The 24956-nt window shown below is 48.6% G+C and overlaps 1 protein-coding gene across 4 annotated transcripts in view; it reads left to right on the plus strand.

The window, feature by feature from the left end:
- Positions 1 to 211: 211 nt before the first annotated feature.
- LOC103626727 (protein S-acyltransferase 24) overlaps positions 212 to 24956 on the plus strand; it is a 31854-nt gene continuing 7109 nt past the window's right edge. The window contains exons 1-7 of one of the 4 annotated variants that reach the window (XM_008647110.3): positions 212 to 566; positions 1331 to 1471; positions 2554 to 2666; positions 2779 to 2858; positions 2982 to 3145; positions 3771 to 3909; positions 3986 to 4085. In XM_008647110.3, coding sequence (XP_008645332.2) covers positions 288 to 566; positions 1331 to 1471; positions 2554 to 2666; positions 2779 to 2858; positions 2982 to 3145; positions 3771 to 3909; positions 3986 to 4085 — 1016 coding nt within the window. In that variant the 5' untranslated portion in view covers positions 212 to 287. The remainder of the gene's footprint in view (positions 567 to 1330; positions 1472 to 2553; positions 2667 to 2778; positions 2859 to 2981; positions 3146 to 3770; positions 3910 to 3985; positions 4086 to 24956) is intronic. The other 3 variants (XM_008647108.3, XR_553103.3, XM_008647109.3) reach the window with 3 other exon arrangements.

Below are 24956 nucleotides of genomic sequence, written 5' to 3' on the forward strand. Positions count from 1 at the left end.
GCAGTTGCTCGACCAATTTCATGTCCCCCTGTACCACTAAAGGAGGCATCAGTTTGTACAATATTGATAATATTTCTCACACTGATTTTGTATATCATAGTGATGTTGTCGTTTCGTATCTATGTTTCATACAAATTTTTTACTCTCGTAGCAAAACACGGACACCAACCTATTTAATTATAATAATGAAATCACAGCGGCTGTGCGTTGAGCAGAGGTCCCTCGCCACACTCCGCGTCCTGACCCAATTCCGCGAGGGCGCGAGGGCGCCCAATCCCCCCGGGCCCATGGCGTCGTCAGAGATCGAGGTGGTCGAGGACGCCACCCCCGCCGCAACCAGTGGTGGAGCTGGACGGGCCGTCGCAGAGGTGGCGAGGCAGGAGGGGGAGGGGGAGGCGCTCAAGGACGATGTGTACACGGGCGCGGCGTATGGGGACCTCGAGAAGCTGCACCGCCTGGTCGAGCGGGAGGGCCGCTCCGTTACGGTGCAAGACGCGCTCGGGTACCACGCGCTGCAGTGGGCCGCTCTCAACAACCGCGTCGCCACTGCCCAGTACATTCTCGAGGTCGGTGCCCCCTCTCCTTGATTCCCGACGCGGTAGCCTGTTGGGCTTAGCTGCTCTGCTCATACAGTGGCGATCATTTTTGGTACTAGTGGCTAGTGATGATTTTGCGTGAGTAATGCGCAATGCGTTTTATTATTTTAACTGTATTTGTGTCCTCTACCGCCTCCTGCTCGGATGCGCAGATGAGCTCAATCTTATAGCCATTGCTTTACTGAGTTATTGTCATTGGGAGTTTTCATCCTTAGATAGTCTGTTCGAGATTCGATCCTGCCTGTGGGTATTATGCTTGTTGCTTTGCTGTAGCTTGGGAGATGTTGGATGGTGTATACGATGTCCATCTCAATATAGGATTGATGCAAGAGATTGGGTTTTGGTTTTGCTAGATTTGAGGCAACATGAGCTTTCTCTTGTATATCCTTGAGTACTGTTTAACTGAGCCTTCAACCTTATCCAAACAAATGGCATTTTATGTCTTCATATCTGACATAAGACATTCTCAAATTGAACCTGGATGCTTGGTTTGGTTGAAATAGTGGTCATCCTTTTAAACAGGCCTGTCATACTTATTAGAAATGTTAAGCGTTGTCATGTTAAAAATTGCCTCTCTTGAAATTGTTGTTCCGATCATGTGTCCCCTTTGTTGTACAATATGGTTTTGTTCTTCTTAATCGTATGTTTTTACTTCACTAGTAAAACATTGCATTTTTTAATTCTCTTTGGGTTAGTTTTGGTGGATGACGATTCTTGGTTTTTAATTTGGACAGCATGGTGCCAATGTAAATGCTATAGACCACACAGGCCAAACAGCACTTCACTGGAGTGCTGTGCGTGGCCATGTTCAAGTTGCAGAATTACTTTTGAAGGAAGGAGCTAAAGTGGATGCCACTGATTTATATGGATATCAGGTCACCCGTGGCACTTCCTGTTATCATTGTATCTTCTATTCGTCCAGTATATTTTCATAATTTCTCCTGATGGTTCACTTCTTCTGATGCAAAATATTAATGGAGTTTATTGGGTTGCACACAGATTAATAAATAATGCACCATTATCACTGTAGATCTTATATTTTCTTTCTGGCTGTAATGATGGTTTGGATGGGATAACTAAGATGTGTATATACAATGGATTTCTGTTCTTCTGCTCTGCAAATTCCGCCATTCTTGCAATCACACCAGCATGTTATCTAGTGTCAGATGAGTTATTAATAGGGTATTTGGTTTGAGTAATAAGCTAGACCATCATCTTCTCACTCCTCACTGTTTTTGTTTGGTTTGTGGAATGGGTTGATCCATCACCACCTCATTCCTAATATTTAGTTAGTTAGTATTAACATGAGGAATGGGATCATCCCACCAAATTTGAGGAATGAACTAATGATACACTACCTCATCTTGGATGGAGTGATTTCTCAAACCAAACATCCCTAAATGAAGAGTGGCAAAATTCATACCACTGTATTTTAGTACAATTACAATTTTGGGAGAAGATGACTGGTCTGCCTTATGCATTTTGTCTAAAGGTGTACCTCTAATCCTTGTGGCAACACTACTTTAGGGTCACTCCTTAATACCTGCCTTGATTTCAAAATATGGCATTTTTCATTAAAAAGGGACAGGCACTGTAAACTTTGACGTTCAATTACTCAAGTGGCATCAATAGATTCTTATTTCACATGTTCTTTTATTAAGACAGACATTGATTTTGTAGTAATTGATAACGTATTATGTTCTCTAAAAAAAAGAAATGAAGGGTAGCCTATTTGTAGTAGATGAAATAAAAGACTCTTTGTGGTTAAGGGCGAGCCTGTTTAGTAAGAACCCAGTGGTGTGAGTGGGTGGATCTTCTATGGGTTCTTATCCCATTTTCTTCTTAATGTAATGGTACTTAGCTCTTATTTGAGAAAAAGAAAATAAAAGCCTCAGTGAAGTCTGTATAATGTGGTTGGAGTTCTAGTTATCATAATCAATCTACTGTTATATCACAGACCACACATGTTGCTGCACAGTATGGCCAGACAACATTTCTTTGTCACATTGTTGCCAAATGGAATGCTGATCATGATGTTCCTGATAACGATGGAAGAAGCCCTCTCCACTGGTTTGTACCGTACATTTAATATGAACCTGGTGGTATTATGTTTTGTGCTCTTCTTAACATATTGTCTAACTTCCTACCGACATATCTATTTATATTTTCATGCCACTTGTAGGGCTGCATACAAGGGATTTGCAGATACCATGCGTCTTCTCTTGTTTTTAGGTGCTTATAGCACGCGGCAAGATAAAGAAGGTATGCCTTGAATTATTTCGAAACCCTTCCTATCTTTATACAAACAATGACAATCGCTCTAATCAAGAGAGCCTTTGCTTCCACCAGCTTGTTGTTCATTTCCATTGTAAGTGCTTTCCTTAGGCTGTACCCCTTTACATTGGGCTGCTATTCGGGGGAATTTGGAGTCATGCACTGTGCTAGTTCAGGCTGGCAAAAAGGAGGATCTTATGGTTCAAGACAATACTGGCTTGACTCCAGCCCAACTTGCTGCTGATAAGAATCATCGACAAGTTGCATTTTTTCTAGTAAGTATTATTTACATCACTATTAACCTTTTTTTAATTCATATATACTTGGAGTGATTTTTTAGCACATCTGGATTCTGGAGTCCAAAGTCCATAAGGCTACAAATTTTTTGGTGTCGGATGGAGATGCTAGTAGTGCTTTGCATCTTTAAAAATTTGCTAATCTAAATAGTATGAAACATATTGCTGCTGATTATTTTTATTTGCGTTGCAGCAGATTTTTCATGTGTTCTTCCTTGGTAATTATTTTATTTCACATATTAAAAAAAATCAAAACCAGTACATTTTACATGGTAAAGGTGATTAGGTGGCATTACTATTTTTACACAAAAGATGAAAAGATGGTTTCTTTTTTTTTCAAATAAAAAATCACTGTTATTGACATGGAAGCAACAAAAAAGGAAACATTGTCTTCTCAAATCCATCAGTGCTTAAAGTACTCATCTGCAACTTTTGTGATTTGTTAATGCTCTTTAATTTTTAATACCCTTTTTTGCATGTATTCTGATCCGGACCATCTTGATTAGGGAGTTACAATAGTCACTATCGGCATCAATACAAAACGTCTTATAGTGTGGCAGGGAAACTTAAGGACTAACTTGATCATTTGCTCGATGTAATGCAGGGGAATGCTAGAAGTATACATGAAAGGGGATGCGTCGGGAACAGTTATTTTGTGAAACTATCAAAAATCGGGCTTGCTCCTCTTCTTTGGTGTATCATTATAGCCTTAATGGTTGTATATATACATTCAATTATCTTAGGTATTATGGTATTTTTATGTATTTCAAATGATTTATTCTTCCATAATGTGGCACTTAGTTTATTCCTTCTATGCAGAAGACTATAACACAAAGATGACCGTAATTTTTGGGTTATTTGCATGGTTGGGAGTTTTCCTTGCAAGTGTCGGACTGGTTATGTTTTATAGATGCAGCAGGTACACATCTTATTACGATATATACAAGGAACAAAAGGAAAAAAATGAGAAGTCGCATTCTAGCTCAGCCTCATTTACTAGAATGCCATGTTAGGAAAAGCCAATTTATTGAATGCTTCTCATTATTTTTATTGCCTGTACATAAAAGGTCTGTTACTTGTGAACACCGAGCACCCTAAACTTCAGTTTGTTTAATGACATGTTCTATTTTCCTTCCAAATCTATATAATCAACACCCAACAGTCCAACTGGTAGAATTACCCCGGCTACGGAGGCTATATGAGTGGCTAATGGTTGGAGGGTTGGAGGAAGAAGTGTGAGAGATTGCCGTGGTGACGCCTGACCTAGGGTTCAGGGGCAGCAATGGAGTTGAGAACAACAGAGAGGCAAGACTCAATCTCTTTCTTTGATTGATCTTTCCTGATTACAGACTAAAGGCATAGATGGCTTATATATTGCCCTGGCCTGACAAGACTTCCTCCTTTTAAGGAGATCTAAACAAACTACTTTTATTTAAGGAAAAATCTAAACAACTCTAGCTATCTTATCTCAGTACTTATATGCTCAGTCTAGCTTAACTTCCCCTGGCTGCTTAGGCCGACGCCCATATACTTTTCCAGTCATAACATCTCTCCCTCCCTCGATGAACAACTCGTCCTCGAGCTAAAATTGTGGGTAGGAAGTTTTGAACTGCTGCAGGGGCTCCCATGTGGCCTGCTCTGGCTGCTCTGCACTCCACTGAACCAGGATGAACCATTTACCACGTTGAAGTCGAGCTTTGAGAACTTTTTGTGGTATGGGCAGAAGCCTGTCGTTTTCCAGTACTGGCAGAGCTGATGGTAGAACAGGAAGTGATCCTCTGAAAGGTTTGAGTAGTCCTACGTGGAAAACATCATGGATGCGGGCTCCTTTAGGCAATTCCAGACAGTATGCCACTGAGCCGATGCGTTCCAGAACTTGGAAGGGCCCTGCATACCTTGGTTTCAGTTTCCCTTTTGGTCGGCTGACCAGTGACTATGCCTGTCAGTGTAACAGGCGCCCACCTTAAACTCCAGATCTTGGTGATGGCCATCATAAAACCGCCTAGCATGTTCCTGGCCCTGTAGGAGTCTGTCTCCGACCTCCGCGAGAAAGCAGTCCCGTTCGTGAAACATTTCTTCTATAGTTGGTGTAGCTGCTGCTCCTTGCTGGTATGGGATGAGTGGAGGGGGGTCTCTGTCATAGACCACTTTAAACGGGGTTGTCTTCAGGGCTAAGTGATAAGAGGTATTGTAGCAATATTCAGCCCAAGCAATCCAGTCAACCCAGGCCCTCGGACGATCCCCTGTGATGCAGCGCAGATACATGGCGATAGTTTTATTGACCACTTCGGATTGCCCATCAGTCTGTGGATGAAAGGCTGTGCTCATCCTTAGTTTGACGCCGGCTAGCTTGAAAAGGTCCCTCCAAATGTGTCCCGTGAACACTGGGTCTCAGTCACTGACTATAGAGCTTGGGAACCCATGCAGTCGGACAATCTCATCAAAGAATGCCCTTGCTACTGTGGCTGCTGTATATGGATGACTCAATGGAATGAAGTGGGCATATTTGGAGAATGATCGACGACTGTAAGAATGACTGATTTGCCATATACCTTTGGTAGGGCTTCGATGAAATCCATTGAGATGTCTGACCAAATCTGAGCTGGTACCTCCAAGGGTTGCAATAGTCTTGCTGGATGGAGTGTTTCTGTTTTGTTTTGCTGCAAACTGCACAAGAACGAACCCAATCTCTAACTAGTGCCCTGTCCCCGTGAACAAAGAAATATGTCCTCAACTTTTGCAGGGTTTTCTGGATGCTGCCGTGGCCTGCGGAGTGGGCTGTGTGCAGGATAGCAGGAAGTATGTTGGAGGATTGTGGTACAAAAATCTGATTGCCATGCATTATGAGTCCCTATCTGATCTGCCATGCATTATGAGTCCCTATCTGATCTGCCATGGCGCACCCTGCTGCCCTATACTGATCTGATTGTGCAGGAGCTGAAACTCTTGGTTGCTTGCACAGTCTTGCTGGAGGTCTTTGTAGAGTTGAAAGGTTGGTGTTGAGATCGTATAGACCGATCCACTGGTGGTTTCCCTGCGCGAAAGAGCGTCTGCTACTGTATTTAGCCGGCCAGCCCTATATTCCACCTTGAAGTCGAAACCAAATAGCTTACTAATCCACTGATGCTGAGGTACAGTTGAGAGCCGTTGATCGAGCATATACTTGAGGCTGAAATGGTCTGTACGTACCACAAACTTGCTGCCCCACAAGTATGGACGCCAATGGTGTACTGAATGTACCAGTCCAATGAGTTCTCTCTCGTATGCAGCGAGCTTGACATGTCGGGCTGCAAAGGGGCGGCTGGAAAAGGCAATTGGTCCCTCATCTTGATGCAGTACGATGCCAAAACCCGAGCCGGACGCATCACAGTCAACAATGAATGAGTTGGCAAAATTTGGGAGTTGCAAGACAGGGGCTATAGAGAGAGCTCTTTTCAGTGCCTCAAATGCTTTGTTTGCCTTCGGGCTCCACTGGAAACCCTCTTTTTTTAGGAGTTTTGTTAGTGGTGCAACTATTACTCCAAAACCCTTGATAAACTTGCGATAGTAGCCTGCCAACCCTAGAAATCCTCGCAGTCCTCGTGGTGCCTGTGGCCTGGAAGTGACAGCCTCCACCTTGGCACTATCCATGGCGACTCCCTCTGCAGAAATCACATGTCCCAGATAGGTGACGGTTGTGGTTCCAAAGGAACACTTAGACTGCTTGGCGAACAACTTGTTGGCTTTCAAAGACTCCAAAACCGCCTTGACATGTATTAGGTGGTCAGACCATGATGCACTGTAAATGATAATGTCATAAAAAATACGAGCACAAATCGCCGAAGGAACTGTCCCAACACTTCATTCATGAGGGTCTGGAATGTTGCCGGGGCATTGGAGAGACCAAATGGCATGACCAAGAATTCAAAATGACCATGATGTGTCCGGAAGGCTGTTTTGTGCACATCATCGGGGTGAACACGGACCTGTTGATAACCTGAATGCATATCCAATTTGGTGTGTTGATAACCTGAATGCATATCCAATTTGGTGAAGAATCTTGCACCCTGAAGTTCATCCAACAATTCATCCACTACATGTATAGGATATTTATCCTTGAGTGTCTTCTCATTCAAGGCTCTGTAGTCGATGCAAAAGCGCCAAGAATTGTCACTTTTCTTTACTAACAATACTGGGGCCGAGAAAGCCGATGTGTTGTGGCGGATGATGCCTTGTTGGAGCATGGCCTTACACTGCGCTTCAAGTTCATCTTTCTGGAGCTGTGGATATCTGTAAGGCCGTACTGCTACTGGTGCTGTCCCTGGGAGGAGATGAATCTGGTGATCACAACACCTAGCTGGGGGAAGGCCACTAGGTGTCTCAAACACTTCGTGAAGTTGCTGTAGCAGACATTCCATCATAGGTTTGGGCTCTGCTTTGAGTGACCGGACTGCAGGTCTCATGGAAATGTCCCAGCGCTGTGAACCCAGTCCCGTCTAGAGAATACACTGTTGTGGGGGACAGATATCCGGCGCATAGGGGTCCGGCGGCGGACGCACGACAGGATGTTGGCTCCAGGCGTGAGGCGTCTGGGTGGCTGCAGGCTGCCTGGGGATTGACCGATTGAGGTTGAGGGGATGGCTGGATGGGGAATTAGGGATTAGGGTGGGCTGGTGGCTTGGTGCTTTGGTGGGCTGGCGCCTGGGCTCAATGGACAATGGTGGACTGGTCATTTGTTCATTAGTGTCCATGTGTGGGCCGACAATAATGGACTAATGGTAAATTTCGGATATCCAACGGATTACCCACGGGTGAGATTTAATATCCAAATCCATGCCCACTTTATCTCGGATCGGATACGGGTCTAACCCGCGGGTCAAAAAACATATCCATATCCTAATCCGTCGGGTCGGATATCCGCCGGATATCCAAATCCACAGATTAAATTGCCATCCCTACTTGGGTCAGTTACCTTGCAAGGCCATCCCTTCGTGGGCCGGGCTAGAACTACTGGCGGAGTAGGCCGATCTGAGAAAGCAGCAGACTCAGGCCCAGGCAACCCATCAGCTCGTGCGCTATCCGCAGCAACCGCCCGACTTCCCCGCGTATGGCGCCTTTGAATATCGGGGCGGATTAGGGATAAGTCGACAATATTGTAGGAAGATCAGTTCAGTCGGTTCACTATTATTTAGGAGACACGTGATCCTCATGTACACATGGAGCACCCCACGGTCGAGTATATAAGGCCCAGGGTACCCCATCATTTCCATCGACCATCTACTTATCTCATTAGCTTTTCTCCATTCAGGAGACTTCACCTGTAACCCACCACATAAAGATCCACTTCAGGAAGTAGGGTATTACGCCTCTCCAAGCGGTCCGAACCTGTAGAAAATTGCCTGTCCTTCTCTCGCGCATCTAGCACGAACCATTGAGCTACAGTCGATAACACCGTCCTACCCAAAAGCACCGCAAGGGGTAACCCTGGGTGTGCGGTCGGACTCTAAATACCGACAGCTGGCGCACCAGGTAGGGGGTGTGTTGTTGATCCAAGCTAGCTCAATGACCATCACATCCCAGTGCAAGATTGCTCTTCGCTCTGGATCCATGTTCTGCTTCGGATCCATCTCGTCCATAGTGGATGAGAAGGGAACTCTACACCGCATAGCAGACCCGCCGGAGAAGAAGCATTCCTCGGAGATCCCAAAGAAAACCGGAGCAGAACAGTGGGTGGCGCAGCCGCCCGCATCCCGAGCGAAGATGATCTCTTACAAACCAAGAATCGGGAGCTTACCTACCCGAAGGACTCCGCTGTCCACCTCGCCCACAAAGGAGTGGACACGGATCACTAGAAAGGAGGCAAACGAAGGGGACGGGACCTCGCCGAGTCATCTTTTCGGCACCTTCGCCATCAAAGGATGACGGAAAGAAACGCGCCGTCGCGACAACTCCTTTCTACCCCGACATCCTCTTCATCGGGGGGAGATTGGAGTCGTCTCCCATCTTCGACGACGAGCTGACCATGCAAGGGGAAGAACCTCCCCAGCGTGAAGCGCGGCGACGAAGGAATAGACGCCGGAATGTGCGGCGACATCACGAGGCTGGGGAACGGGACCCGGTGCAGCACGTATCCCGGGACGAAGCTTCAAAAGTGGGAGAAACTCCCGACGAGCGAGTACACCGAGAAAGACGGAATTCTCGCCGCCGTGTCCGCCGACAAGCTCAGGACCGAGAGCGGGAGCAAGCCGAGCTAGGCGCAAGGTTGCACCGGGAGAACCCTCTCTTTGCTCGGAACCTGTACCCCGACTTCGCTCGCGCAATGAACACGCCAAGTGAAGTCGGAGGGGTGCTGGCCCAGATAGCTGATGGCCTCCCGCGAACTCCGGACGCAGAAGGCTACCGGCGGCTGCTTACTCGAGCAGCTAATCACCTTCTGCCCATCGCTCATCCCCCGAGCAACCTACACCACGCCATCAACAGCCGACGAGACGCGCGGAGCTCCATCAATGCTTCGCGCGACCGACGGCACGAAAGCGAGATAAGGCGTCGGGAGGAGTATGACCGGGATCATGGTGTCCCAGCTTGAAGTTGCGCCACCCGAGTTGAGTCGGCTGCGGCCTCGACCAGTGGCCCGACCCGGGGACGGTCGAGACGACACACCACCAGCTCCCCTCCCCGGGACCGACCTCACGAACGCCGACAGGAAGACACATGCGGGGTCTCTGCGCTTACTCCGCGTCTCCGGGCCATCCAGTGGCCCCCCAACTTCAAAGTCTCAAACGTCGACAAGTACGAGCCCAAGCAGCACCCAGGGGGCTAGTTGGCCGTCTACACGACCGCCGCTCGGGTCGCTGGGGCGACGGAAGACGTAATGACAGCGTATTTGCCCATCGTCCTAGGGCAAGACGCACTGCAGTGGCTTCGACATCTGTCACGACACTGCATCGACGGTTGGGGCGACTTTAGTCGGCGTTTCATCGCCAACTTCCAGTCCCTCTCTGACAAGCCGCCGCAGCCATGGTACCTCAAATCCATCAGGCGCCAGGGCGATGAAACACTCTGGTCATACCTCAAGAGGTTTCAGACCATGAGGAACCGCATCCCCGAAGTCGTCAAGGCAGCGATGATTGAAGATTTCTACCGGGGATCCAATGACTCGGCCTTCGTCGGAGCCATACTACAGAAAGCGTCCGCCACCTCCGAGCAACTGTTTCGAGAGGCAGACCTCTACATCACCATAGATGAGCGGGCCCAGGACCTCATCGGAGGTACTAAACCCGCACCACCCGCACCACGACGCGATACGAACCAGCAACCTGACAGGCGCTGGGAGAAGAGGCCTCGCGAGGAGGTGCACACCGCCGGACCACCCGTGGCTCGAGCCCGAGGTGCGCCCCGCGGAGGGGTACGAACACTAGATAAAATCCTCGACGCCCAGTGCCCGTACCACAAGGACATGCGCCACACCCTACGGAACTGCAGGGACTTCAAGCATTCTGCCGGGCATGGCCGACCGTTCTAGCCTCTACCACCTCCCCCACCGCGAGGAGGGCCTGGTGAAGCCAGGCAGCCCCAGCAGCAAGAAGGGGGAGGGGGCAGAGCTTTCCCACGCGTTGACAGGGAGGTCAACGTCATCTTCGGAGGACACGGAGCACAGGAGAACCAGAGGCAGCAAAAACTCAACGACCGACAGGTCCTGATGGCCACCACCAGTGCCCAGCTCCTTACCGGTAGTCGGAGCATGCAATAACCTTTAGCCGAGCTGATCAATGGCTCAACTTTGATCATCCCGGCAAGTACCCGCTCCTCGTTGACCCGGTGATCCGAGAGAGCCGGGTGAAGAAAGTATTAGTGGACGGGGGAAGCAGCATCAACATCACCTTCCCCTGGACTCTCCAGGCCCTGGGGTTGAACTCAAAGACCTCACCGAGTCAGATACTCCCTTCTTTGGCATCGTGCCGACTGAGGGGGAGTAACCGCTCGGGCACATCTACATGTCCGTCACCTTCGGGACCCCAGAGAATTACAGAACTGAGTTCCTGAGGTTCGAGGTGGCGCGCTTCGACAGCGGGTACAACGCCATCATCGGAAGACCGGGACTGGCAAAGTTCATGGCTATTCCGCATTACCCGTACATGATACTAAAAATGCCAGGACCTCAAGGAATCATCACTGTGCGCGCTGATTTCCAAGGCGCCGCAGAGTGCTTTCGGGGAGCCATTCAGACAGCTCTCACTGCGGGGCCCTCGATAGCTTCCCCCACACAGGCGAACACCAGGTCGGAGGAGGAGGGTCTCATAATACCCACTAATGAAGTTCAAGCCGTGACCTCTATACGGCCGACTAAAGAGACTAAGAGGATCATTCTGGGATTTGCTGATGAGCGCAAGACCGCCATCATCAGTTCCAGCCTTGATGACAAATAGGAAAGCGCGCTCGTCCGGTTCCTGCAAGATAACCGAGACGTATTCGCATGGCAACCTGTGGATATGCTGGGGGTCCCGAGAGAACTGGCCGAGCACAAATTGAAGGTATATCCTCAAGCAAGTCCGATTCGACAGAAGCTGCGTCGTTTCACGTCCGACAAAAGAGAAGCAATTCGCGTCGAGTTAGCTCGCTTAGTGTCTGTAGGGTTTATTAGGGAAGTACTGCACCCCGAGTGGCTAGCGAATCCTGTTCTTGTACTCAAAAAGAATAAATTGGATTGGCGCATGTGTGTCGACTATACTGATCTCAACAAACATTGTCCGAAGGATCCCTTCGGGCTCCCTAGAATAGATCAGGTAGTTGACTCGACTGCTGGCTGTTCTATGTTGTCCTTTCTAGATTGCTACTCCGGGTATCATCAGATCAGCTTGGCAAAAGAAGATGAGGAGAAGACTGCTTTCATCACCCCATTTGGAGCTTTTTGCTATACCTCCATGCCGTTCGGCCTCAAAAACGCTGGAGCGACTTACCAGAGAGCCATCCAAACATGCTTAGCCGACCACTGGTGCAAGCGGGTGGAAGCTTACGTCGATGATGTGGTTATCAAGACAGAAAACTCAGAAAACTTCATCGAAGATTTGCAGTAGGTCTTCAACAGCCTAAGGCGCTACCGGTGAAAGCTGAACCCAGAAAAGTGTGTATTCGGAGTACCAGCTGGGAAGCTACTCGGATTCATTGTCAGCCACCAAGGAATTGAAGCAAATTCAGAAAAGATCGAGGCCATCATGAGAATGGAAGCGCCGCGGTCGCAGAAAAAGGTGCAAAGGCTTACTGGATGCATGACAGCCTTGAGCCGGTTCATATCAAGGCTAGGCGAGAAAGGGATGCCATTTTACAAATTGCTCAAGAAGGTAGACAAGTTTCAGTGGACCACAGAGGCACAGGAAGCTCTAGAGGCACTGAAGAAGTTCTTGACCACACCATCAGTACTCAAGCCGCCGCGCCAAGCTACGCCTGGTCAGCCGGTAGAAGATCCGCTCCTTTACATCTCCTGCACGACTCACGTGGTAAGCACCGCGTTAGTAGTCGAGCGGACGGAGAAAGGACACACATACCCGGTGCAACATCTAGTTTACTTCATCAGCGAAGTCCTCGGGCCCTCAAAGATAAGGTATCCTCAAGTCCAGAAGCTGCTGTACGCGGTACTTCTAACCGCTCGCAAGCTCCGACACTACTTTGACGACCACAAAGTCATAGTAGTCACAGGATTTCCGATAGGGGATATTCTTCACAGCAAATAAGCTATTGGAAGGATAGCCAAATGGGCATGCGAGTTGGGAGCTCACGACATAGAGTTCCGGCCCCGCACGACAATAAAGACTCAGGCGCTGGTCGACTTCATATCAGAATGGACTGAGCACCAGGTCCCGGATAGCCCGAAAGTTACTGAGGTGTGGAGAATGTACTTTGATGGCTCGCTAAAGCTACAAGGAGCGGGTGCAAGGATTCTCTTTATTGCTCCAGTAGGTGAACAACTCAAGTATGCACTCCAGCTGTTGTTTCCAGCATCAAATAATGTGACAGAATATGAAGCACTGGTCCACGGGCTGAGCATTGCAGTATCATTCGGCATCAAGAAGCTGATGGTATATGGTGACTCGTTGGTGGTCATAAGCCAGATAAACAAGGATTGGGACTGCTCGACCGACTCAATGGGCAAGTACTGCGCAACTGTGCGAAAACTGGAAGGCAAGTTCGAAGGATTGGAGTTCCATCACGTGGAAAGAGACCGCAATGCAACAGCAGATGTGTTGTCGAAGCTGGGATCTTCATCCAAGAAATATCACAGCCGAGCATCCTTACGGATCAGGTAGAGAGGAATGCAACGCCTTGAGTCAGCCAGAGGCAGATCCCAACGACTGGAGAGAGCCTATCATCAGGTACATAAAGAATGAAGAAGAGGCGGATGACAAGGCTGCGGTAGAACGCATCGCAAGACAGTCAGCCCACTACACCATCATAGGGGGCTTACTGTACAGGAGAGGCGCAGGAGGAGTCTTCATGAAATGCATTCACTCGGCCACTGGGAGACAATTGTTAGATGAAATCCATGTCGGATAGTGTGGGGTGCATGCTGCATCAAGGACTCTGGTGGGAAAGGCTTTAAGATCCGGTTTCTACTGGCCCACTGCGAAGAGTGACGCTGCCGAGTTAGTCCAAAAGTGCGAATCGTGCAAATTCTTGTCAAAGCAACAACACTTGCCCGCGCAGCAGCTGTAGACCATCCCTGTAACCTGGCCGTTTGCATGCTGGGGGCTGGACATGATTGGACCTTTCAAGAAGGATCTGGGAGGCTATACTCATATACTGGTTGCCATTGACAAATTCACAAAATGGATAGAGTACAAGTCGATTGCCTCTTTGACCTTAGCAAAAGCAGTGGAGTTTATCCAGTATATAATATTCAGGTTCGAGATACCGAATAGCATCATCACTGACCTGGGATCCAACTTCACCAGCTCTGAGTTCTTCGATTTCTGCGAGCAAATGAGCATCCAGATCAAATACGCATCAGTGGCATACTCAAGAGCCAATGGCCAGGTGGAAAGAGCCAACAGAATGATACTGAAGCACTCAGAAAAAGGTATTCGATAAGAGTGAAAAGTTTGCAGGAAAATAGATCAGAGAACTGCCATACGTGGTCTGGAGCCTGCGAACTCAACCCAGTCGAGCTCTGCATGGAAATACCCCGTTCTTCATGGTTTATGGGTCGGAAGCAGTGCTGCCCGCCGATCTAATCTTCGGGGCGCCGAGGCTGACTTTTGAAAACATAGCTGAAGCAGAAGCAACCGGGCTGGAAGATATTGATGTGCTGGAGGAAGAACGACTGAACACAGTAATTCAGTCGGCCAGGTACCAGCAGACCTTGAGGCGCTACCACGACAAAGCTGTGCGGCACCGATCCTTTGCAATGGGAGACTTGGTCCTCCGCCGAATTCTAACGGGCGAGGGACGACACAAGCTGTCACCACCATGGGAAGGACCGTTCATCATAGCAGAGGTCACACGGCCGGGATCATATCGACTTACTCAGATGGACGACACAGAAGTGGGGAACTCATGGAACATAGAACACCTCAGAAAGTTCTACCCTTAGCGGTGCCTCAAAAACCCTTGAAGAAAAATTGTACTCTGTAACCAGAAGATTTCATCATCAATAAAGCTTTCATTTTCCAAAGGCATTCAGACTCTTGATTGACAACTTATTTCGATTGGGCTTGACTTGAAATCGACATGCTCATGCTTACTTGACTTAGGGTGATCACTATGCCCTACTAACGGAGCAATCGGCTTAAGTCGGAAACGCTTTAAGTCGGTGCGACATGCTCACGCTTACTTGACTTAGGGTGATCAATATGCCCTACTAACGGAGCAATCGGCTTAAGTCGGAAACGCCTTAAGTCGGTGCGACATGCTCACGCTTACTTGACTTAGGGTGATCACTATGCCCTACTAACGGAGCAATCGGCTTAAGTCAGAAACGCCTTAAGTCGGTGCGACATGCTCACGCTTACTTATGGTGATCACTATGTCCTACTAACGAAGCAATCGGCTTAAGTCGGAAATGCTTTAAGTCGGTGCGACATGCTCACGCTTACTTGAATTAGGGTGATCACTATTCCCTACTAACGGAGCAATCGACTTAAGTCGGAAACGCCTTAAGTCGGTGCGACATGCTCACGCTTACTTAACTTAGGGTGACCACTATACCCTACTATGAGACCAATCGTCTTAAGTCGGAAACACCTTAAGTCGATGTGGCATGCTCACACTCATATGATTTAGAGTGACCACTGTACCCTAGTAGCAGAATAACCAGCTCAAATCGAGAGTACCTCGAAAAAAGAAATATCTCACTTACAAGTGCCAGGGGTGTTTTCTAGCACCCTGCCCACGGAATAATCAAGTTCTAATATAACTGTTGCGCACATGCAGAATTCATACTACATCTTTTCTCTAAAAGATGCTAACTCGATAAATAAGTGTCTTACAGGAAATCACTACGTCGAAGTATGCTTGCAGACAACATCCTTCGCAGGGGCAATAGAAGAGGATGGACGGCTTGCGGCATCAGGCGCGACCTTGACATCAACGACAATATCATCGGGCACTACGACACCGGGTCTCCTCATCAGGATCCGCCCAGCGCGAACGACTTTGTCTATGGCCCTGTCGCGCTGAGCCTTCAGGACGACACAATTATTCTCCAAGGTCTTAATAGCAAGTTGAGCGGCCTCCAGCTCCTGCGTGACAAGCTTCTTGGAGGCGCGCAGTTCCCTGATAGTGGAATCCTTGGTGGACAACAACTGGCCAAGTCGAGATACCTCATCCTGAGATGCCTGCAACTCGTGGCGATGATGGTCTAAGTCAGACATGGTGAAGCGATGGCTCCTCTACAGGATGGTCAAGGAGTTACTAGCGTCACGGTACAGCCTGTCCAGATTGTCATGGAAAGCAACAAGTGTTTGTTTTTCTTCCTGCAAGGAAAGAACAACATTCAACATCGAAGCAAGGAGAGCAAAGCAGGATCAGCCAAGGAAGTTTACCTCGTGTGTCATCTTCTCGGAATCAAGCTGTGCATTCAGAGAGGAATTCAGGGAACGAGCACTATCCAGAAAAGCAGAAGTCTGAGCTAAGTCGGCCTGGCTCTGAGAGTACTTCTCTTCAAAGTCAGAGCACCGCCGAGCCAAATCTGATAAAGCAGCGGAAGAAGAACACACGATTAAAGATAAGCTAAGCAATGAAAGCAACTAGGGAAACTGTGAGCTCATTAACCAATATTCGATGCCTTCAGGTCATCTATCTGTTTTTGGAGCAGCAGAGGGTTCCACTGCATCAGAGATGAAGCTTGATCGGGAACAGTAGCGCCGCTGTATGCAACGGAATTCTTACTCTCATCAAGAGGATGACACTATGAGTTGGGGCAATTTTCTGTTTATTTCCTTAAACACTACACAATGCCATACCCATCTAAGGGTTGGAGACACATATTTATAGCCCTAGAGGCTGCACTACCACACTTTCTCACACACTACACAACAGGATTGTCCTCTAGATGCTAAAAGCTAAAAGAGACTAAAGAGGACAGTCAAAAAGCTCCTGCTGTCCTCTAGATGCTAAAAAGACTAAAGAGGACAGTCAAAAAGCTCCTGCTGTCCTCTAGATGCTAAGATGCTAAAAGAGGACAGTCAAAAAAGCTCCTGCTGTCCTCTAGATGCTCAAGACTTATTCCATCAGCCGCAAGATCTCAGTTGGGCGGATACACTGCTAATAAAATCCTGTGGTCGTGGACAGATAAGCAAAAAAGATAGTTCGCCAGTACGAACAATAAAAAGCAAAAAGTTGACTCACCTGAAGATTGGAAAGGAACAGGGGAAGACCAAAAGCAGGAAGAATCGGTGCATGGCTCGATGAGGGGAGATTAGCAGGAAGAATCTCAAGAGCATGACTTGGGGGAACTTCAGACCCATCAGCAGGCGGCAGTCACCTGGCAGTGGCGGACCCACAGGGTATGCCGGGTATGCACCGGCATACCCTGCAAAACCAGTGCCACATGCACATGGTATATATATACATATAGTATATACATGGTATATATATGCACATGGTATAGTATTTTATTTAAACAATTTGTATCAAGATTTGTCGTCGTATTGTATATAGTTTTACCGAATTGCATAAAACATTTTTTGTATCGCATACCTAGTGGTCAAATCCTAGGTCCGCCACTGGCTCCTGGTGTCTGGTTCGCAGGCTTCTAAAGCGACTTGACCAGCGAGAGCCGTAGAAACGTGCGTCACCACAGCCTCCTCGGACCAAACTGGGGGCGATCCAACGTGGACATCCATAGAAGCAGCAGAGAGGGAGCCCGCTCCAACACCCTCGGGGGCTGGGTCGCTACCAGCGCCACCCTCGCGGGTTGGGCCTTTCGCAGCAGCCACCTCTAGGGTTGAAGATCACTCAGACACGTCCATAGGAGCTGTAAGACCCGGATCAACGCTTTTGCAAGGAAGACCGCCTTCTAAGGTCGACGAGGCACGAGATACCACCCGAGTTACCTCTTGCCCAGCAGAATCATGCAGCATAATACCACCATCTGGGACCTCTGAACAGATGGTTGGAATGTCAGCCTCAGGAGGCTATGATAAAATATCTTCGGGAACAACCTCTTCCAGTGCTTGATCAAAGTCTGATATTGAAAGCCCTTGAAGGCTGACGAGTGCCGACAAGGCTTGGGAGGGAATATCGCTGCCCCCGTCGCTGCCTCTGTAGTGACGACTGTTCTTGCGGATCAGCGGAATTTCTTCTTCTTCCTCTTCATCCTCGTCAAACACACCGCCAGCAGCCTGAGCATCATCACAACCTTCAACATTGACCTCGGGAATGACGTCCACCAGGCCGTCACCAAGGAATAATGCAGAAGGGCTAACGTCTTGATCCAGGCATGACAATCGCCGGAGTCGCCTTTTCTTCTTCTCCTCGACAGGCGCAGTCGGGCGGTTCACTCGGCGTGAACGCTTCTGGCGGGCACCTTCGGGTTTCTGGATTTCCACATCCTCGCCAAACTCTTGTCCAGTCGCAATGGCCATTGGTTCGGTACAGGTAGAGTCAGACGATTCCCCGGCCAACAGGCTAAGTACGTCATCCATCTCAGCATCATCGGTGCTAGATGGCATCTCAAAATGAGTTTGCCTCTCAGCCTCGGGGAGATTCCGAAGGGGAGCAATCAAGGCTTCAATATCCTCAGGGGAGGGCCGCACTCTATGGCCCGGGCTACCATTTCGAGCAGGAGGATTGGAGACAAATTCAGAGAAGGGCCTATTCGGAGGCAGGTTCCACGTAGAGTAAGCTAAGGGAGCACCAGCATTCGAGACCCTACCCCTCAGTATCATATCCAGTCGGCTCAACAAGTCCTCATTGGGAATCTGTCTGTTTGTGACCCGGGTGGAATCATTGATGCCGGTATACAAGTAAGCAGGGTAAACTCTGTCCTTCAAAGGTTGAATATTCTTGAAGACAAAGTCGGCGACCACGGCCTCAGCAGTCAGACCCCTATCCTTCAATAAGCAGATTTCAGCGAGCAACACTTTGGCTTCGGCTACCTCTGAAAAAGTGGGAGACTCCACCCAGCTAGGCGTGCGAACGTCTGGTTGCCTTCCTGACCGAGGGGGGAGGGATTTGCCGTGATTCTCCATGGTGAACCACTCGAGGCGCCATCCCTTAATGCTGTCCTTGAGGGGGATATCGAGGTATTCCACTTTCCTCCCTCGGCAAAGTTCTAAACTTGCGCCGCCGACGAGCTGATGCTGCCCTCTAGCCATCCCGGGCCGACAGTGATAGAGGTACCTACAGATTCCGAAATGGGGGAGAATTCCAAGAAAAGCCTCGCAAAGATGTACGAAAATGACAACTTGAAGAATGGAGTTAGGGTTCAAGTGTGGCAGATTCAAATCGTAGAAATCAAGGAGACCGCGGAAAAAAGGATAGATGGGAACAACAAGTCCGCGGATGAGAAATGTCACGTAGACAACGGATTCATGGGGGTCCTCTGTCGGAACAGTGACCCCACGCCAGATCCGCCAAGAACAGAGTTCTTTTGGCGGCAAAACCCCAGTCTCAATAAGGTGGAAAAGATCAGATTAAGAGATAATGGACATATGATTACCAGCGAATGGAAGCTGGCTGTTGGGATCGATGGGCGGGATGATCGGAGCAGCGACGCTCTGTCTCTTCCGTTTGGGCGCCATTGCAATCTCTCGGGCGGAACGAGCGGGCTCAGTAATTTAGAAAAGCAGAGAAGTGGCAGAGGAAAAAGTGAAGTTAGGGCTCGGAAATCAAAAAGTCACGTCGGCACGAGTATAAATGGGCTCCTTGGGTCGGACATTACCTCTAAAGTGACAGATCACCACTCGGAAAAAGTAAAAGCCTCAATCGTCACTCGGACATTACCTCTAAAATGCCAGCACTGTCAAACACATGGACAAACTTTCAAGCGCGCAAATGAAAACCAAAACATCAGTGATTATTTGGAGCAACTACATTCTTGATTTATAATAGATGGAGTAACACAAACACGAAGCCGACTCATTATGAGTTAACTTCTTCTACCCTTGCCACTACATTATATTACCTTACTACTTACACTACACCACGCTACTAACTAAACACTACATTATTCTACTGCTACTTACTACTACTACTATCTATACTAATATTTAAACCAGTGGCACTATGCCACTGGTCTTGCCGCTGCTGCCGTCGCCCTTGCCGCTGCTGTCGCCACTGCCGCCGTCGCCCTTGCCGCCGTCGTCGCTGCCGCCGCCACCGTCGCCCTTGCTGCCGTCGCCGCTGCCGCCTCCACCGTCGCCCTTGCCGCTGTCGTTGCTGTTGCCGCCGTCACCGCCACGTTTGCCGCCGTCGCCCTTGTCGTTGTCGCCGCCGCTGCTGCCGTCGCCCTTGTCATCACCGTCGCCGCCGCTCCACTCCTCGGAGGAGTCGGAGGAGTCCGCCTCATCCAAGGAGACCCCCGACTCATCCAATCCACCGAGCCCGGCGCGCTCGATGGAGCGCCAGTACGTCCGGGCCGCGGTGGAGAGCCCCATGGAGTCATCCGAGTCCTCGGATGACGCCGGGGGAGAAGCCAGGGCAGGTGAACGGTCAGACTCGAAGGAGGCCTCCTCCGAGTACTCCGAATCCCCAAAATCCTCCGAGGGAGGACTCGGAGCACGCTTGCGCTTGCCATTAGCGCGGCGAGGCCAACCACGACCCCTTCCTGCCTCTACCCATGGTTGGTTGGAGAAGGAGAGAGCGAAGAAGAAGAAGAAAGCAGACAATCGAAAGATAAGTGAAGAGAGCAGGTGTTGGTCACTTGTTCTCAAATGCTATAAGTTAAGAACAAGGCAACACAAATGTTAATGGTTAAAGATCTTCGTCCTTCGAAGCATTATTTCCCTTAGGATATAATGATCTTCAGACGAAGGTTATGAAGGATAAACCTTCATCATCTCAATACGTAATAATAGAAAGCAAGAACATATTGGACATATAAAGAATATGAATAATCATCATATCATTAGATCATCTATATTCTCATTATATGATCATGGACAAACATTGATGATATTGAATTACATTTGTACCTTCGGCTTAACAGAAGGTGAGAATCCAAGAGTGACGTGCAAGTGATTACAAGTCAGCTTGAACAGTATGGTGTTACTGTTCATCTATTTATAGGCACAGGACGCAGCCTGGGTAAAATTACATTTATGTCCCTAACATTTACGGTTAGCTAAAAAATAAGCTGTCGAGGGCTAAGCTGTCTTTTCCCTTTTAAGTCGGTTTCATTTTCCATCGCCGTCTTTACGCTACGCCGAAGCTCCTTCGTTCATAGCTTCGGAACTGGTTCATCCTTCTTCCCGGTTGCGCCTTTCAAACCATATGCACCTTCATCCCAAAGCCGAAGCTTCCTGTGATAGTATATTATACTGGAAAGCATGTTAGTCGTGTTTTTGAGGACCTTCGGAACACGAAGGCCCCCAACAGCAGGCTATTTATAGAGGCCAGGGTGACCGTCCACTTCCTACCACGCTCGCCGAACAGTCGCAAGAATTCAATAAGCAATTCAAGCCGTCTGAAAAATGAGTCAGTTAACAGGCACCGCTTCGCGTAACACGACACCGTTTGGACCAAGGTCAACTGCTCAGGCAATATAATTACACCCCGCGGTCACATCAAGTTACTACTCCAGGACAGTGTGGTAAATACTCTGCGTACCAAGACACCCCTTTGGCACAACCATTGGGTGTGTCGCCAGGAATTTTCAAAGATTTTCTGAAGAAGTCATATCCACAAAATATACGTAATGAATGTATCACGACAAAAGGAGGAGATGGACTGAGATGGGAGGAAGTCCAAATGTGGCTACTGAAGTACAAGTCTAATCAGCAGAAGCATTGAAGCACAGAGCAGGATGATGTCCAGCCGAGAGCCATCTGTCTCAACCAGCCAGACGTCCAATCTGTCATCGATCGAATTAATTTCAGACCTAACAAGGCGTGGACAGATAGCGTCGTTTGAATTCACAGAGTATAAGATGAAAACCTTTGAATGAATTATTTCCAAAATCCACTCAAAGCTCGGGGGCTACACCCTTCGGTGCCCCCAATAGATTTTCAGTCTCATGGAGATAAAATGCTGATTTCTAAAGCATAAGATGATGACCTTTGAATGAATTATTTCCAAAATCCACTCAAAGCTCGGGGGCTACACCCAGTGCACCCAATAGATTTTCAGTCCCATAAAGATAAAATGCTGATTTCTAAAGCATAAGATGAAGATAAAATGTTGATTTCTAAAGCATAAGATGAAGATAAAATGCTGGTTTCTAAAGCATAAGATGATGACAAAATGCTGATTTCTAAAGCATAAGATAAAGATAAAATTCTGATTTCTAAAGCATAAGATGAGGGTCTTTGAATAGATTATTTCCAAAATTCACTCAAAACTCGGGGGCTGCACCCAATAGATTTTGAGTCCCATGAAGATAAAATGTTGATTTCTAAAGCATAAGATGAAGAATAAATGCTGATTTCTAAAGCATAAGATGAGGACCTTTGAATGGATTATTTCCAAAATCCACTCAAAACTCGGGGGCTACACCCAATGGGTGCACCTACGGTGCACCCATCGGCAAAACAAAAATCGTGTCATATAACGAACCCATGAGCCGGACCTAGAATCTTTGGGCTGATTATTTCAAAATCAACTCAAAGATTGGGGGCTTGTCGGGGACAGATATCCCCCGAGTCCACTAGAAGGCAAGAAGGCCTCGCGCGGGGCCTTGGACCAGTTACCTCGCAAGACCATCCCTTCGTGGGCCGGGCTAGAACTACTGGCGGAGTGGGCCGACCTGAGAAAGCAGCAGATTCAGGCCAAGGCAACCCGTCAGCTCGTGCGCTATCCGTAGCAACCGCTCGACTTCCCCGCGTATGACGCCCTTGAATATCGGGCCGGATTAGGGAAAGTCGGCAATATTGTAGGAAGATCAGTTCAGTCGGTTCACTATTATTTAGGAGACACGTGATCGTCATGTACACATGGAGCACCCCACGGTTGAGTATATAAGGCCCATGGGGTACCCTATCATTTCCATCGACCATCTACTTATCTCATTAGCTTTTCTCCATTCAGGAGACTTCACCTGTAATTGACCACATAAAGATCCACTCTAGGAAGTAGGGTATTACACCTCTCCAAGCGGACTGAACTTGTAGAAAATTGCCTGTTCTTCTCTCGTGCATCTAGCACGAACCATTGAGCTACAGTCGACAGCACCGTCCTACCCAAAAGCATCGCAAGGGGTAACCCTGAGTGTGCGGTCGGACTCTAAATACCGACAGCTATCCTCTCCTCCAGAATGCCATACACAGATCTTCAAGATCCCAAAGGATGGGTCCCAAAGTGCGCAGAAATGTGATACCCAATGTAATGTCAAAGGAATCTAGAGGAATGGCGTATGCGTCCATCAAGAACTCTTCACCGGCAATGGACATACCAATATTGTTAGCAATCTGTCGGCAGTGAATCTTGTCGCCATTTGCTACTGTGACCTGGAAACCTTGGTTGGAACTGTAGGCTAGCCGCAGCCCATCTGCAATTTTGAGGCTGACAAAATTGTGGGTAGAACCCATGTCAAGAAGAGTTGTGAGGGCTTATCCCCGAATGTCGACTTGCAGTTGCATGGTGCCCTCTGAACGGATGCCTGTTAAGGCGTGGAGTGAAATGATGGGTGCTGGATCCTCTAGATTGGATTCATCCTCGATTCCTATATCTTCCTCAAAATCTGTGACCTCCAGATAGAACAGACGCGGGCACCGATGACCACGAACGTATTGTTCGTCACAGTTGTAACACATGCCCTGTTTGCGGCGCTCAGCCATCTCGCCGGGAGTGAGCTTCTTAAATGGACGTTGTGCCCCCGTGCTGGTTGGTGCTGCTACTGTTATAGTGGACTGTTGTGCTGGAATAGGAAATGACGGTCGCTGGGGAGGCCTCGACGACTTGCTGGTAGTTGATGTCTGTTGGACGTCGAGTGCCTGAGCCCTTCGTTCATATGCTCTTGCCAAACATAATGCATGATTGAGATCCCGAGGAGCCATAAGTTCGACATCGATCTTGATACGCTCTGGAAGACCTGCCGTGAAGAGTTGTACCTTCTATTCCGGAGTGAGTGGCGTGGTGTGGGCCAGTAAATCCCAGAACCTATCCCGATAATCCTCCACTGTTGTCCGGAATGGAAGCCTTGCCAATTCCCCGAGTGGGTTGCTACGAAGCGGTGGTCCAAATTGGAGTTGGCATAGCTGCTTGAAACGCCCCCATGACAGGGGTGGTTCATCACGCAGGAGCTAGTTGTACCAAGTCCGTGCGGCGCCGAGCATGTGATATGAAGCCAACCTGACTTTCTCCTCTTACAACGTGCGCTGTCCCTGAAAGAATTGTTCACATCGAGTCAACCAGTGCATTGGATTTTCCTTGCCATCAAAGGCTGCAAATTCCAAGCGGTGGAAGCGAGGAACAGCAACAGATGGCGGTGGAGAGAAAGCACTGGGTATGGTGTGCGGTAGTGGGGGAAATTGGTGTGGGTGAAGTGGTGTGTGGGAATGGTGGTAATGATGAAATGGGAGATGGTGAATGTGGTAACGGTAGCAGGTGCAGTGGAAGTGAGGTGGTGGTGTGCTGGTGCGGATATGGTGGTAGGTGGTGGTGGGAGGTGGCCATCGGCCGCTATCATAGCCGGTGGCAGTCCGCCATATCCAGGCATGCCGTAGGGGCAGTCTGGTGGCGGCGCCATGGCCGATGTTCTAGGGGTGGATTCCACCACGGCAATGCGGGAGGACATGGAGGCCATCTGCGTGGCGAAGAGCCCCAGTTGGCGCTGGACTTCGGCAAGGGCGGTGGTGATTGCTGCCAACTCCGACGGCTGGGCTGAAGCTGCAGTTTCGGCTTCATCAGATCCTGGCATATCCGATACCGGGTTGGTAGAATTACCCCGGCTACGGAGGTTGTATGAGTGGCTAATGGTTGGAGGGTTGGAGGAAGAAGTGTGAGAGATTGTCGTGGTGACGCCTGACCTAGGGTTCAGGGGCAGCAATGGAGTTGAGAACAGCAAGGAGGCAAGACTCAATCTGTTTATTTGATTGATCTTTCCTGATTACAGACTAAAGGCATAGGGGGCTTATATATTGCCCTGGCCTAACAAGACTTCCTCCTTTTAAGGAGTCTAAACAAACTACCTTTATTTAAGGAAAAATCTAAACAACTCTAG

Source organism: Zea mays, chromosome 5 (assembly GCF_902167145.1).
Source record: "Zea mays cultivar B73 chromosome 5, Zm-B73-REFERENCE-NAM-5.0, whole genome shotgun sequence".
In the NCBI taxonomy this organism is placed as follows: Eukaryota; Viridiplantae; Streptophyta; class Magnoliopsida; order Poales; family Poaceae; genus Zea; species Zea mays.